General features: G+C 52.4%; 1 protein-coding gene across 1 annotated transcript in view; it reads right to left on the reverse strand.

The window, feature by feature from the left end:
• The window catches only part of USP35 (ubiquitin specific peptidase 35), a 69,893-nt gene extending 66,016 nt beyond the window's left edge, over positions 1-3,877 (reverse strand). The window contains exons 1-3 of the mRNA XM_065882714.1: positions 3,205-3,877; positions 1,861-1,993; positions 150-279 (exon numbers count right to left, since the gene is read on the reverse strand). Of these exons, the coding sequence (XP_065738786.1) occupies positions 150-279; positions 1,861-1,993; positions 3,205-3,877 (936 nt within the window). The remainder of the gene's footprint in view (positions 1-149; positions 280-1,860; positions 1,994-3,204) is intronic.
• Positions 3,878-15,054: the final 11,177 nt, after the last annotated feature.

Raw genomic sequence — 15,054 nt, forward strand, 5'->3', positions numbered from 1 at the left:
CCTGAAGCCCAGAGAGAAGCAGTGAATTGTCCCAGGTCACAGCAAGCTTGGGTGGGAGCCCCGTGCTCTGCCTCCCAGACCTGCATTGCCCCTGGCAAGAGACTAGCAGGAAAGGCCAGAAGCCGGGGCTAGGACAGGGGCCCACCAACCTTCTCAATTTTGGCGAGTGACACCTCGATCAAGATGCTGAACTTCTTAACCGCGGCCAGGCCCTTCAGCAGTGCAATGATCCACTTGTCAATGTTCTTCCCCAGGGGCCAGGACACCCAGTCGATCATCCTGGTGAGGGGAGTGACCGTGACACAAGGATCAGGGAGGCCCAAATGCCTGGGAGGGGGCAGCCCAGGGACCAGCCATAATGACCTGAGATCCCCCCACACTGACTCACACCTACACAGGGCAGCCCTGGGATCCGTGGGATGAACAGGACACCTCTGGGAACTGCAAATATGCCCAGCACAGGCACCTGGCAGAGACTGGGGCTCCCAGCCTGGCAGAAGGGGAACCAGGCCCTCTCAGTATCCCAAACCCCACCTCATACACAGTGAGTTGCAGTGGCAGAACAGGGCTTTTGGCTGCCTCTGTCTGGACTGTGAGGCCCAATGGCAGGAGGAGTACTGCCCCCAGGCTGGAAGCTCTGGCTCCAGCAAACCCTTGCTTGTGACCTGGAGCAAGTCACTCACTCTCTCTAGCCTCAGTTTCTTCCTCTGTCAAATGGGGATAATACCTACCTCACAGATTTGTTATATGAGTTAAAAGAGATAACAACAGCTAACAGCTAACATTTATGTCATATTCAGTCTGTACCAGGCACTGCTCCATCTGCCTTACATGTATTAACCCTTCTGACCCCCTCAAGATAATGCCTGCATGCACTGAGCATGAAGCTGCCACACAGTAGGTGCTCAGAAAAACGTCACTAGTATCATTACTTTTATATTCAGTAGACTGGGCTATAAAGAGAACAACAGAGAGCAAAGCAAATAGTAGTAATTATGGTGATAATAGCTACCATTACACTGTTCTATGCACTTTACACGTAATATCTCATTTTATCTAATTCAATCCTCACAACAAACCTGTAAGATGAGTTCAATTATACTACAAATTATGGATGAGGAAGCTGAGGCATAGAGGGGTTGAGTAACTTGCCCAGAGTCACACAGGCAAGAAGTGGGAGAGCCAGGATTTGAACTCACACAGCTTATCTCCAGAACCTACACTCTTACCCACTGAAGACAAGGAATCCAGGAAGGCCCAATGAAGACAGTGGATCTGCACACAGGTATGGAAAGAATGGCAGCGGGGAAGGGGGATGCCAGGTAGATGGGGTCTGCAGAGCCAAAGGCCTGCAGGCAGGAGGGTAGGTGTCATATTCGGGGATCACAGGCCAGGCATATGTGGCTAGATCACAGGTGCAATGATGTTCAAATGAGGTGGGGGATGTGCAAGAGCTCTGTGAGCTGAAAAGCACCCAAACTCTGTTTATCATACTTGCCAAACTCAGAAAGCACTTGATTAAAGTAATTTTACCTCCTATCATTGACCCTGTGGAAACCTGACAACTTCTTATACCACCTCTGCTATTACAGAGGGGAGAACTGAAGCTCAGAGACTTCACTGACTTGTCCAGGGTCACAGAGTTGGTACCCAGCCTGAGAGCATCACTAGGGCAAGGCTCTCTGTGTCTTACACATCCAGCCTGGGGCCAGGCACAGGAAGGGCTCAAAGAAGGATGGATGAATGAACAGGCATGAGGGCCTGGGCCCTCTGACACTATATCTAGCCCAGCAATCCCACCCAGTGGAAGGGGCTTCTGGGAGAGAGAGAGACCTGACCACCACTCGTCCCTCAGCCCACCTGCTGATAGCAGTCAGCATCTGGGAGTCGGTCACACTGTCATCATTGCTGAGGTTCCGGACGACACCATCCATGAGCTCCAATGGGAGGTGCTGGACCACACTGGCCAGGGCGCTAGATGGTGGCTCCTCCTCTGGAACAGGTGCCTGGGCTGAGCTTTGCAGGACAAGTGGACCCCACACCTCCCCTATCACCCCATGTCCTTCATGCTGCCAAGGAACTAGGGAGCCTCTGCAAAGAGCACATCAGAGCCACCTCCTTGCCTCCTATAGCATCCCAGCCTTTGATCTCATCTTAGCTCATTCACTCAACAAACCTTCACTGGCACTGCTTTGGCCCTGTGCTGGGCAAAGAAAAAAAGCACTAACCCCCAGCTGTGCATGTATAGGCAAGACCCTTAGATGGGGTAACACTGGAGCTGGCAAGAACAGGTAGGAGGGCTATGTGACTCAGCGGGAGGGAGGACATTCCAGGTGGAACCCAAGAGATGAAAAAAAAAAATTATCGGTCTTCCCTGGTGGCGCAGTGGTTGGGAGTCCGCCTGCCGATGCAGGGGACACGGGTTCGTGCCCCGGTCTGGGAAGATCCCACATGCCACGGAGCGGCTGGGTCCGTGAGCCGTGTCTGCTGAGCCTGCGTGTCCGGAGCCTGTGCTCCGCAACGGGACAGGCCACAACAGTGAGAGGCCCGCGTACCGCAAAAAAAAAAAAAAATTTAGTTATCAAAATTTGTTGTCCAGTTGTATAAAGACCTAGGTCCTCATACACCTGGCCTTGGTCCTTCCTCCTGCCAGGTACATTCCCTTCCTTTCCCCTGAACAGCCCTATAATCAGGGAAGGCACAGATTTTATTTCAGTCACTTAAACTACAGTCCAATTTCCACAGTTGTCAACGGAGGGCCAAGATTTACAATTCAGTTGACACATACAGGTTCTATCATGTCTCCAGACCTTCCACTCTGCCTGCCCTGAGTACCTTATCCCTGCTGCCTGGTGCTACCCAGCTCTCAAGGCCTGACTCAAAAGTCATCACTTCTACGAAACCCACCTGACCCAAAGGACATGATGACCACCCCACATCTTGTTGTCTCAGCCCCCTGGTCCTCCTCCAGGCCCGACTGATCTGGGTCCCCTCCTCTCTGCATGCCCAGCAAGCACCACCTGATAGGAGCCCCCCAACCGGCAGGAGCTCAGAAGGGGCCCGCTAACTAAACGAAGTAACAGCACCCACCCCCACACACATACACACCTGTGCACCAGCATGCACACGCCACACCATGAGGTGGGCACGCCACACAGGAGACTCCGCACGCACGGGTCCCGCCCGCCCCTATCGCACACGCACCTGTGCAGGAGATGACGGCGAACAGCTCCTTGAGGCAGGGCAGGATGGCGGCGGGCTGCGCGCGCCACAGCTGCGCCAGGAGCCCGCTCACCTGCTGGGCCTGCTCCAGGAACTCCACGGCACCCTCCTCGCCGTCGGCCGGGCAGCGGAAGCGGCCGAGGCAGCGCACAAGCTGCTGGCAGAAGAGCAGGCGGTGAGGGCCGTCGGGGACGCAGCGCGGGTGCCGCGCCAGCAGCCGCGCCACCTGCGCACAGGTCGCAGGCCCCGGGCGCTCGCACACGGTGCGTAGCACCTCGCGCCGCAGCAGCGCGAACACCTCATCGGCCGAGGGCCCCTCGGGCAACAACTGCAGGCCGAGCTGTACGCAGGCCAGCGCGCGGACGCCCGGCGGCCCGGCGCCCCCCTGCAGCAGGCGCAGCACTCGGCGCGCGCTGAAAAATTCGGCGAAGACTTCTGGGTGGTGGCGGCCGGCCACGTGCAGCAGCTGGCAGCCCACGCGGCGGGGCAGCTCATCGGCGCTGCTCACGTAGAGGCGCGTGCCCAGTGCCAGCAGCGCCAGGCACTGCTCCCGCTCCAGCGGCTGCCGCGCCGCCTCCAGCACTCGGCGCACCAGTCCTTGCTTCACGCTCGCGGGGTATGATGACGTCACCACCGCCTCCAAGATCTTGTCCATGGCGGCCACGCTGCAGGGGACAGGGAGTAGGGTCACACTCTGCCCGACAGGACCGATCCCCCACGTGGTCCCCTGCGTGCTGAGGCTTGGGGGCAAGCAGCTCAACCTCTCTGGGCCTCAGTTCCCCATCTGTGAAATGGGGCAAGGATACCTACCTCCCCCGGAGGTGACGTGATGAGAAGCACAATGCCTGGCACATAATAAGCCCCAGTGGGTTGTAGTTATTGCTGATGAGCGCCTTTCATCTCACAAAGCCTACACCTGAGCCTTCCCCCTCCTCCACCCCTTTGCCCCTCGCTCCTCAGGCCTCCCTGGGGACCTCCATCGGTTCTTGGCAAGGCAGGTAAGAGCTGGATCTAGAAGCTGCTGCCAAGGTCTTGGCCAAGCCATGTCCTGTGGGGAGATGAGCTGTGCACATACACAAATCACACCTCCAGAAAGGAAGGGCTGACAGGGCTTCCAGAGATCCCTGGTGCACTTTATTCTGCCCCCAATCAGCTTCTTGCTCTTTCTCAAATGACCTACCCTTTTCCTCTTTGTGTTCGTTGTGCCTTTTGCCTGAAACATCCTATCTCCCAAGACCTCCACCACTAGCACACATTCATACAACCAGGCAAAGTCCTACCCTTCCTTTAAAGCCCACTTCAAACACCCAATCCTTAATGAGAACCTCCCTGGACTTCCAGGCATGAATTCATCCGTCATCTGGACTCCTACAGCCACCTGTGGCTCTTCCTCTGTTGCAGCTGGGATCACATAGTGCGGAGTTGTACGGGTCCGAATCTCCTCCACTAAGGCAGATCATCTCACCTCTGTGCTCAACCCTGCACAGGCAGGCCCTGTCGCCTCCCAAGCCTCAGCCCACACCAGCCCCTCACTGTGGGCTCACTGTGTCCTCCCTGCCCCAGGCTTCTGCACTCGCTTTTCCCTCCCCTCCTTGCTTGGCTCACCCTGCAGAGCTCAGCTCAAACTTCTTCCACACAGAAGGCCTCTCTGACCTCCTTGTATGGGTCAAACACCCCTGTTAACAATTTCAGAGCATCCTGTCCTCCTTTATAGCACTTATCATGATTACTTGATTGGGGTCATCCTCTTCCACTATACTATATAGGTTCCTGAGGGCAGGAACCAAGTCAGGTTTTGTTTACCACAGTATCCCCAGCACCTCGCACAGTGCCTGCCACACAGTAGGCATTTGTTGAATAAGCAAATGCAGAGTGTGGTGTGAGTTACTGCTACCTTATTCCTCTGAGCCATAATATACTTCCCTCTGTCCTTCCACTCCATTTTAGCTATTTTCTGGAAAACTTCATCCCAAGCTGACCCACTTTGATTCCTGATTCTCATGCTGGTTCCCACAGGTTCAGCTCCTAAAAGGCAGGACCACTTCTTTGCTTCCTTGTATAATCCCACACTAGGCAGGACCCAATATAAAGTTCAGTATACGCTAAGTGTTTAATTAAATTTATTGTCTCAGTGAAAACTACTCTACTGTTAAGACCTGGACTAGGTGTGAAGACAAGCCAGAAATTTCCTAGATGATGGGCCAGAAACTTTTATGCAAAACCATAGATACTGTGGGACCCCAGATATGTGCCAGGCCCTATGGAGACGCTCCCTTCTCTGTCCTAGCTCTCCACCGAGACCAAACCTCCATTACTGCATGTGTTACAATGCAATGGGCACATTTGTTTCTCTCTCTCTCACCAGGCTGTGAGCTCCTTGGGGCAGGGACCAGGCTTCTTTTTCAATGGCTGGCCAGTCACTGCAGAGTAAGGTTAGACGGTGTAGCCAGGGCACAGATCAGTGGTTCCTGAATGCTGGCCTGGTTGCCTCAGAATCACCTGAGCACTTAATACAAGTTCATATGCCCAGGGCCCACCCCAAGCTTGGAATGGTGTTAGACTCTATTCTTTGAGATTCAACCGGGATGCATTCTGCTTACCATCCAGCTTACTTATGCTCTCTGAGCCTCTATTTCCAACCCGCAGGGCTGACGTGAAGACAAATATAAAGGCTGGGCACAAGGAAGTGCTCAGAAAGTGTCAGTCCCCTTTGCTTTAGAAGCAAAGTCCTTGCTCTTAGGAGCACCCAGTTAGTCCAGTGGTGGAGACAAACACATTGGTAAAGAGTGCCGAAACAAGGCATACTCCCAAAAGGTCTTTAAAAGTGTCTTTAAAAATGGGTCTGCCTTCAGCCCTGGTCCACTCTTTCCTGGGCAGTCCCTTGCAGACCATCCTCCAAACCCCTACCCTGCCCTCCAGGCTAGTGGACTTAATATGCTTTCAACCCAGGATGCCAAGAAACCCTGGTACTCAGGCAACTAAGGAGAAATCCTAATCGATGAGATATTGACATCATGTGTGGAGGTAGAGGACCTGGGGGCAGGCAGAAACGGAGTTCTGGGGCTAAGGAAGGCTCTGGAAGTGGAAAGAAAATCAGACTAGGAATGAGGAGTCCTGCATTCTAGTGTGACCTGGAGTAAATCCCATTTAGTCCTGCAACTCATTGTGTGACCTTGAGCACATAATATCGTGAGCCTCTTTTCTGTAAAATGGGGATAAATGATATCAGGCTGAACCACATCAAAGGGAGGAATCAGATGCTGGCAATCTCCTATCATTCTACCTGATACCTATCACATAAGGTGGTCTGTGCCTGGCAGCTGGGAGCTTGGTCAGTGGAGCCGTTCTGTGAGGGCTCGGATCTCCGAGGCCAGCCCTGCAGCCTCTGCACAGTCTGTGGCCTGACCACTCCAGCAAGCCCTGCCTATCTGCCCCCACTCCCACACAAGCAGTTTGAGGTCAGCTGTCACCATGGTCACCAACAAACCCACTCAGTAATATCCTGGATGCATTCATGCAAAGGGCTTTTTAGAGGAGTGGACCTCACCTGACCCATCCCAGGCCACGGAAGGGAGGCAGAACAATGCCTGCTCTCCCCACAGCATGGATGGGGAAGCCGAGGATCAACAAGGGAGAAAGACACAGCCTTGGCAGGGTGGGACTAGAACCTGCACTCATCCTCTCTAGGGGAGGAAGAAGCAGACCCCCAGTGCTCCTCGGGGGTCGGGGGGGGTTACCCTTCCTTCTAGGCTCTGGATGAGGATATGGCCTGTCGACACTGGCTCTGACCCAAGAGACAGCTGCCCCATGCCAAGTGCCGCAGCAAACAGCAGCCATGTCCTCCCTCAGAAGAGCCTGCGTTAAAGCAGGAGACTAAGGTTCTCTGCTTTCAGAATCACCAGGTGACCTTGGGTGAGTCCCTGCTAGGACTCCTCAGCCTTCTCATCTGGAAAACAGGGACCGTTCTGAGCCTACCACTGATGAGGTTGAGACAAGGTATAAAAAACCACATGGTGGTCTAGTGGTTAAGACTCGGGGCTTTCACTGCCATGGCCCAGGTTTCAGCCCTGGTTGGGGAACTGAGATCCCTCAAGACACAAGGTCGCAGCCAAAAAAAAAAAAAAAGATAAGGGCCAGATAATAGATAAGAATAGGTAAGAGTCTATTCTTGGGACATCTGGCACTGAGAGGCAAAACCGACACAGTCCGGGAAGAAGACGAAGAGACACATACTCCTGATCCAGCTGATTCTACAAGGAATTTCATCCATTAGCCCTCGAAGCCAACTCATCATTTCCATTCTCTCCCCTGAGCTCCAGCCCCACCCAAAATCAGCTCCTCTTTACCTCTGGCCTGGACTAGCGCAGAAGCCTCTTAACCAATCTCCTTTTTCCCCTCCTCAATCCATCCTCCACTAGAGACATGTGTCCTGCAGGAGTACAGAGTCCAGGCTTCAAATCTAGTCCAGCCACTACCCCCACTGTGGCCACAACCATCAATGCTGGTGTTTTTCCACCTCTCAGAGCCTCTGAACCCCAGAATGGGAGATGATCACCTGCCCACCCCTTAGCCTTTCCCAGCCAGTGCTGCGGCTCCTTCCCATACCCTTGGCTTATATCTCTCACTGCTGACATGACAGCCTGGGAGTCCCAGCAACACCCAGTCCGCTCCAGGACGCACAGTTAGCACACAAGAAAATCATGATCCCTCCCCTGGAAGGCTCAGATCCCTTTAACTGTCCCTCTCAAATGACCCTCCACCTTTCCACTGTATATTGACAGGTCTCTGTTCCTGCATAGTAGAGCCTGACTATATTCAATCTCCATCACCCATCACCCCCAAAGCACCGTGTGTGTGTGTGTGTGTGTGTGTGTGTGTGTGTGTGTGTGTGTGTGAACAGCTCCAATGTCCGGCCTCACTCCCTCCCTGGGCCCCAGCTCAGACTTCCCCATCCCCCCCTGGTCTTTCGGACACACCCTGCAAATATCATCAGATTACCTCATTAGACAATAAACTCCATCCTGCCATGCCCCTGCTCAGAACACTCAAGGCCCCCCAGCCCCTTCAGGATAAGGTCCAAACTCCCGAGCCTGACATTCAAGTCCTTTCTGTGACACTAAACTAATAAAGGGGCAGGGTGGGAGATGAACTTGACAAACTCCACTTAGTGGTGAATCTACAGGAATTTGAGCAGTGGGCTTTTTCCCGCTCAACACTTTGGTGAAGTTTTCTCTGCTGAGAAAGGGCTTCTTCCTCTTCTTTCCTGGCAAATTCTGACTCATCCTTCAATACCCAGGTCACATGCCCCCTCCTCTGGGAAGCCTTTCCAAATCCCCCTGCAACTCAATCTTTGGGCTTTGGCTTCCAAAGGACCTCTTCGCTTCTCTCATCCCTGGGCAGTGTAACTGGATTGATTCTATGCCCATCTCCCCCACCAGGCCGGGATCTCCTTTGGTAGGAAGTAGGTCCGGTCCCCCATCTGTGCCCAGTGCCCAGCACAGGACCAGGCACAGAGGTGAAGGAGTGCCAAGTGACCGAGAGACATGTGACAGTAAGATGAGATAGAACCAAGGATATGATCAGAAAAGCACCTTCCAGGGACTGGCCTAACCCTTGGTCCGGTCACTGCCCCCTCATCTGCCCAGATCTGGTCTTGCATATCCATCACCCTGAGAATCTTAAACATCAGCCAAGAAAGCCCCTACAGAGGTCACTGGATGGGCTATTCTAGAAACGACTCAAACAACCAAAGCTGAAGAAAAGGAAAACAACAAACAAACCTGTTCCTGGTAACCCTCAGGTCAAAAGTTCACAGAATTTCATGGGACAGGGGAGGGGGCTTCAAGGGCTCACAATCTCTCCACACCCCAGAGCACAGCAGCTCCTCCAAGCCCTAGCAATGAGGAGCCCATTTCCTTTCCTCTCTGACCCTCACACGCAGTCTCCCTCCTTTGACTCCCCAGGGTGCCTGAGCTGCCTGGCTGCCTGGGATGGGCAGGGGGTGGGGGGAGCACCAGGCTGTGCCTCCTGACACCGAGAAGTCCCTCCATCCCGCCTCCCCCAGGTCTCTAGTCAGCAGCATTTCTCTCTGTATTTTTTAACTGAACTTCTATCCAAGGCAGTCCCAGGAAGGATCCCCTCGCCATACTACTGGGAGGCACTCCTTTGGGCCAAACTGTCGCAAGAAAAAAAAAAAAAGGTGGGGTGGAGGAAGGTTACTAGTAAAACCCAACTGCCCTTTTACCGAAGGAGAACTGAGGAGAAGGGAAGAAGGTGGGAGCATATATTCGCTTCTCAGGAAGCCAGCCCCAATGGGGGCCACCCCTCACATACCTCTGATGCCCGCGTCCCCACCCCCATCCCAGGCTTTCTGGAAGGGCGGGCACCAGGCTGACACATCGAGGTCTCTTGTTCGCAAGGGTTCTTGTAGGGGGAGTACGCCCTGGCCGAGGATGCTGAGAATAGCAGAAGCCCATTCCAAGCGGAGGCGGCCGCTTGGCCCCTCAGTTTGCACCCCAGCTCGACCCCACCCCTCCCTCCAGTTATACCAGTGCACCCGCTCCCAGCCCAGACTAGGGCTGCGGATCCCACGAAAGGCTGGCGAGCTTCATGACACTGGGCGCCGGTGCCCTCAGCCCTGAGGGGGGCGGGGGCAGGGGCGGTATCTCTATATACACAATTGATGAAGGAGATTGCGGCCCAGAGAGGGGCAGCTACTCGCCCAAGGTCACACAGCCAGGCCCAGTATGCACCTAGACCTCCCGCCTCCCATTCCCGGACTCTAAAAGCCCTACGCGCGCGTCCCGGCTCTCGAACCATCTGGGTGCAGTCACTCCCTACCCCCAAGCTACACACACGCCCCAGCCCCCTTACCTCTGGAACCCGAGTGGCCCCTGCCTCAGAGTCAGCTCCTGGGCGGGGCGCTCAGGCCGGGCAGGACCAGGCTGGGCCAGGCTAGGTCAGGGCGGGTCCTTTGCTTCCCCCAGAGTGGAGACGCCCTCCGCCAGGTCCCAGACGGCAGGGATGCTGCTTCCACTGAAAAGCCCAACCTCTCCACCCGCTCTGCACAAGTCTGGAACAGGGGAGCCCAACTCAGCGGCGCGGCCACTGGGCTGCGGGACGAAGTGGGGGGGAGGGGCGAGGTGCGGGAAACGGGGCGGAGCCGGAGCGGGGGGCCACCCCGCGAGCAGCCACTAGGGCCGCGTCCCCTTTAAGGCCAGCCGGCCTGAACGCTGGCGGGGGCGGGGTGGGAGCTGGACGGCTAACTGCAATGCCTTCTGGGAGATAGAGTTCGAAGTCGACGTCCCGAGCTGCGAAGAGCCCACGGAGGACTACAAGTTCCCGAGCGCAGCGCGCGGGTCCCGGGCCGCCACGCCCCTAGGCTGGGCTCCGGCCCTCCGCCCCCCTCGCAAAGCTGCGCTGGCCGCCCGCGGAGGGGAGGTTGCCGAGCGAGGGCAGGAGGTGGGTGCGGCGCGGCCGGGGGCACGGGGCGCAGGGAGTGCTGGTGAGGGAACGGCCCACCTGGGTACCTGTCCTACCCCGAGAGGTCATCTAGCCTACCCTAGCCTCGCCATTCTCATCTGTGCAATGGGGATAGCAACGCCCGTGGCTTGGGGGGAGGGGACGTTTATGGAGAAGAAGGGGCGGAGCGGGTGGAAGGAGCCTGGAGCCTGGATGGCTGGTGATAGTAAGAAAAGCCCGGATAATAAGGGCCGAGACTGGGGGAGGAGTCTGGTGGGTGGGGCATGGAGGGGCGGGGTTTCTAGATAAGGAGAACACGCGTGAGATCGGAGAGGGGGCTGCAGAGTGGATGCTGAGAAAGCCAATGAGGCAAGCCTGGGATGGATTGGGTGGAATGGGCCGAAAAGCATTGGGGAGGGCGGGGTGGAGACGCAAAGACGAAAAGTATCCCTCTCGGCCCTGGAAAGCCCAGTGTCAGCAGCGCTGATATGGTTTGGGTAAGAAGTTGCCCGAATGGGTAAATGCCTGTGGATGCACAGAACACCTTTCTTTTCTTGTGACTAGAAGTAAAGAGCCCATCCCATGAACTCTGCGTCACATATATGGGTTCATTCAATTCACACCCTGTGAAGACGGCACCATATCTCTTTACAGTTGAGGAACCTGAGGCTCAGAGAAGTAAAGTGACTTGCCTAAAGCCACCCAGGATTCCTTACTCCAAAGAGCCCGCTTTTTTTCCCTGCACTGCACGGAGGTAGAGGTTTAATCTGTAGTGAATGGCAGGGAACAGACGAAAGTGTCCATGTGCTGCCCTTAACAGGTTGTGTGACAGGACCATCTTCCTCAACCCTTCTCAGTGCCAACCTAAGGCAACCGTCCTATGCTTATTATTAGGATGAAATGAGGTGATGGGTTTGAAAGCCATTTGTTTATAAATTATCCTTGTTGTGAGGAACAGGAAGACCATAAGGAAGAGTGGTCAAAATGAGGTGCTTGGGCCTGAGGAAAACCACAAGGTGAAGCTTGAGGGTGAGCCAAGAGGATGAAGGAAAATTCTGGAAGAGGGTGGGGGATGGTGATAGTTATTGGAAGTCTGCACCAGATGAAAGAATGCTTTGCTGTGCAAGCCAGGTCAGGTGGCTTCCCTTCTCCAGCCCACTTTTCCCAGTTGGCCAACTCCTTTAGGGGTCCATGTGTGTCACCTGAGTCTGGGAAGCACCTTTTCTCTCTGTGGTGTGGGCATAATGGAGCAGCCTGTGAGCGTCTTAGAGATATGAACTGGGCAAAACAGGGCTAAAGATACAGCTCTTGGGTGTTGGGGGAGGCCAGGAAGGGTGGTGCCCCCAGACAGTACCCAGGGCTGTGAGCCAGAGTCTTTATCTGGTGGGCTATGTAAGGTGGGGAAGACGGCTCCAGTTTATCGGGAGACACATTACTCACTTGAAGTGTTGTCATCCTTGAAATTTACCCAGCTATGCTCTGTCCATCCCCTACACACTATATTTACTTCCATGTAATTACCTGGGTCTTGCCCTGTGCCTCAGATTCCAAATTAAAACTTCAAGAGACTATTTCAAAATAAAAAGTTTTAAAAATTCAGGAGAGATTGGTAAACCTCCCTATTGGTAGATGAGAGTCTGGGACTAGGAAAATGGATCTGACTAAATGGGAGGAGTTGTCCCCCTTCCCCTGCCTGCCTACTTCTTGGGGTACAGAGAGGGGAGATCACTGTCCTAACAGGGTGGCCAGGCACCCATTTACTTAACGAAAGTGGGCCTTGGTAAGGAGTGAGAATAAAATGCTCTGGCGATGCAAAGAAGGGAAGAATGAATTGCAGCTGAGGGGCCTGGCAGATGACTGGCATTTTCTTTGCAGTGCAGGCAGAGGGATAGCAGATGCCAAACTGCAGAGACAGGAGAGGGCCTGGCATGGTCTATAAAGTAGGGATAATAATAAGCACCTTTATCTATGAGATTAACATGCATAAAGTGCATAGCACAATAGTAACTGCTCAGTAAATGTCAGCCATTTTTATTACTGCTATTGTTGTTGTTATGATCACCATCATATGCCCAAGAATTGGTCTAGGGCCACACGGCTAATAAAGGGGCAGAGCCTGATTCAAACGTAGGCCCAGGTGATGCCAAAGCCCATGCACTTTCCTCTCCCCACAAAGCCCCTACAGTTCTTTCTACCCATCCACATCTTTGAGGGCCAGAAGTGGCCCTCTTTGTTAACATTCTTGGTAAGCCATGACAGGAGTTTCTTTTCTGCTGTAGTAGCAGAGACTCTGGGTTCAGAAGAAAGCAGGGGAAACAAGTCCTAAACAGCCATCTTCTCCCAGCCTGGATCTCGGCATGGAGACAGGCAGGCTTAGTGTTGTGGTTTCTGTGGGGGGTTTAGTCTATGTAGAAAGACCACTCGGATTTAAATGCTAACCCCTCCACCAACTGCGGGCTACTTCAGCTAAGCCCTGGTTGGCTTCCTCCAGAGCGCTGAGACGTCAGGAGAAGATCATGAGATGCTGATGCTTCTTAGCAGTAGTAACAACATCTAATATTCATGGAATCTGGCTATTTACTGGGGCCGGGCACATTGACTGGAACTTTATATCTACAGTCCCAGGAGGCAAGTGTTCTTTTCTTGCCCCTTCCTTCAAAATAAAAATATTTGTAGAATTTTCAAGCCTACAGACCAGTTTAAAGAATAGCCTTTCACCCAGATGCACCGATTCACATTGCCGATTTCGCTTTTACACACGCACAATTTTTGCTAAGCTATTGAAAAGTTATAGGCATCTCCACACTTGGCCCCTAAATTCTTCAGCATGTATCTCCTAATTATAACATTCTGCAACATAACCATAACACCATTATACCTAAGAAAATTAGCAAAACTCAATATTGTCTAATAAACAGTTGAGATTCAAATTTCTCCAACTGCCAAAAAAATCTCATGTATTTTTTTAATCAGATACAGTCAAGATTCATTCATTGCATTTAATTATATCTCTTTAAGCAACTCATTTAATCTAGATAGAGCCCCTCTACCTGTTTAAACTTATTTTATAAATAATTGGGTTCAGTTTGGTTTTTTGTTTTTGTTTTTTCTGGCAATGTTGTGTACTTGCTGAATCACATTAGGAGGCATATGATACCAGAGTCCTACTATCCGTGAATGCTGTTTGATTATTGGATAAGGTAACAGCCTGATCTCTCTATAAAAGGGTAAGTTTTTCCCTCTTGTAACCAACAAGTAGTCTGTAGAGTGATTCTTTGAAACTGTCGGAATTGTGTCCAGGATAACCTTTCACTCCACATCTGTTGATGATCCTTGCCAGAATAGCAACATTGAGGGTTGCAAAATGGTAATTTGCTAATTATGTCATTCTTTGTATACTTATTAGCTGGTATTCTTTGTTACAGAATAACTTTTTCTCTCTCTCTCTCTCTCTGTGTGTGTGTGTGTGTGTCTGTGTGTGTGTGTGTGTGTGTTTGTCTTTCTCATTCCCTCTCCTGTCCCTCTCTTTTTTCTTTTTGGAGTAACATAGACTCATGATTATTTTTTTTTAACTCAATGTGTTATAACCTATTATCATCATTAATCTTTTTGGTGTTCAAATTATCCCAAATTTGGCCAATGAGAGTCCCTTCAGGTCTGCTCCTGTGTTTTGGTTTTTGTTTTGTTTTGCGGGGGGGAGATATAATTGACATATAACATTGTATTCATTTTAGGTGTAAACATGATTTGATATGTGTATATATTGCAAAATGGTCACCACACATAGTTACAAAATTTTTTTTTCTTGTGATGAGAACGTTTAAAATCTGCAGATCTGCATTCTTTTGACTTCACCTCAGTAATCTTTGATTTCTTCTTTGCTGTCTGGAAAGAGATGTTCCAGGCTCACCTTAAACTTTTCCTGTCAAAGTGCTGGAAGTACTGGAATCATCAGTTCCTCCAGGAAGCCCTGGTTTCTTTTTGTAGGAGACAACGTTTAAAAAACAAGATCTGGGGTCAGGTGTGCTCATTGCTACTCGGGTATCGTTGCTAGGCTCTTGAGCAGAGCTAAGAAATGATGGATGGATGGATAGATAGATAGATAGATAATTATCAATGCCTTGTAGATTCATTGTTAAAACAATTGGTCCTCACTGTGTAAAAGGAGTAGATTGCATGTAAAATAGCTTCATTATGGAAGCTCAGTGAGCAGTATTGTAGGGAATTGCACAGAAAGAGCCCTTGCCTGTGCTAAGGCTCTGTGAGTGTATGGGCTGTTGGCTAGGACCTATGTGTCTGGGTTCAGTCTCTTGCTCAGGACCCGGGTTAGAGAAGATCCCAGGCTGCCTCCAAAGGACTGGTCCTCTGAGT

Source organism: Phocoena phocoena, chromosome 8, assembly GCF_963924675.1.
Source record: "Phocoena phocoena chromosome 8, mPhoPho1.1, whole genome shotgun sequence".
NCBI lineage: Eukaryota > Metazoa > Chordata > Mammalia > Artiodactyla > Phocoenidae > Phocoena > Phocoena phocoena.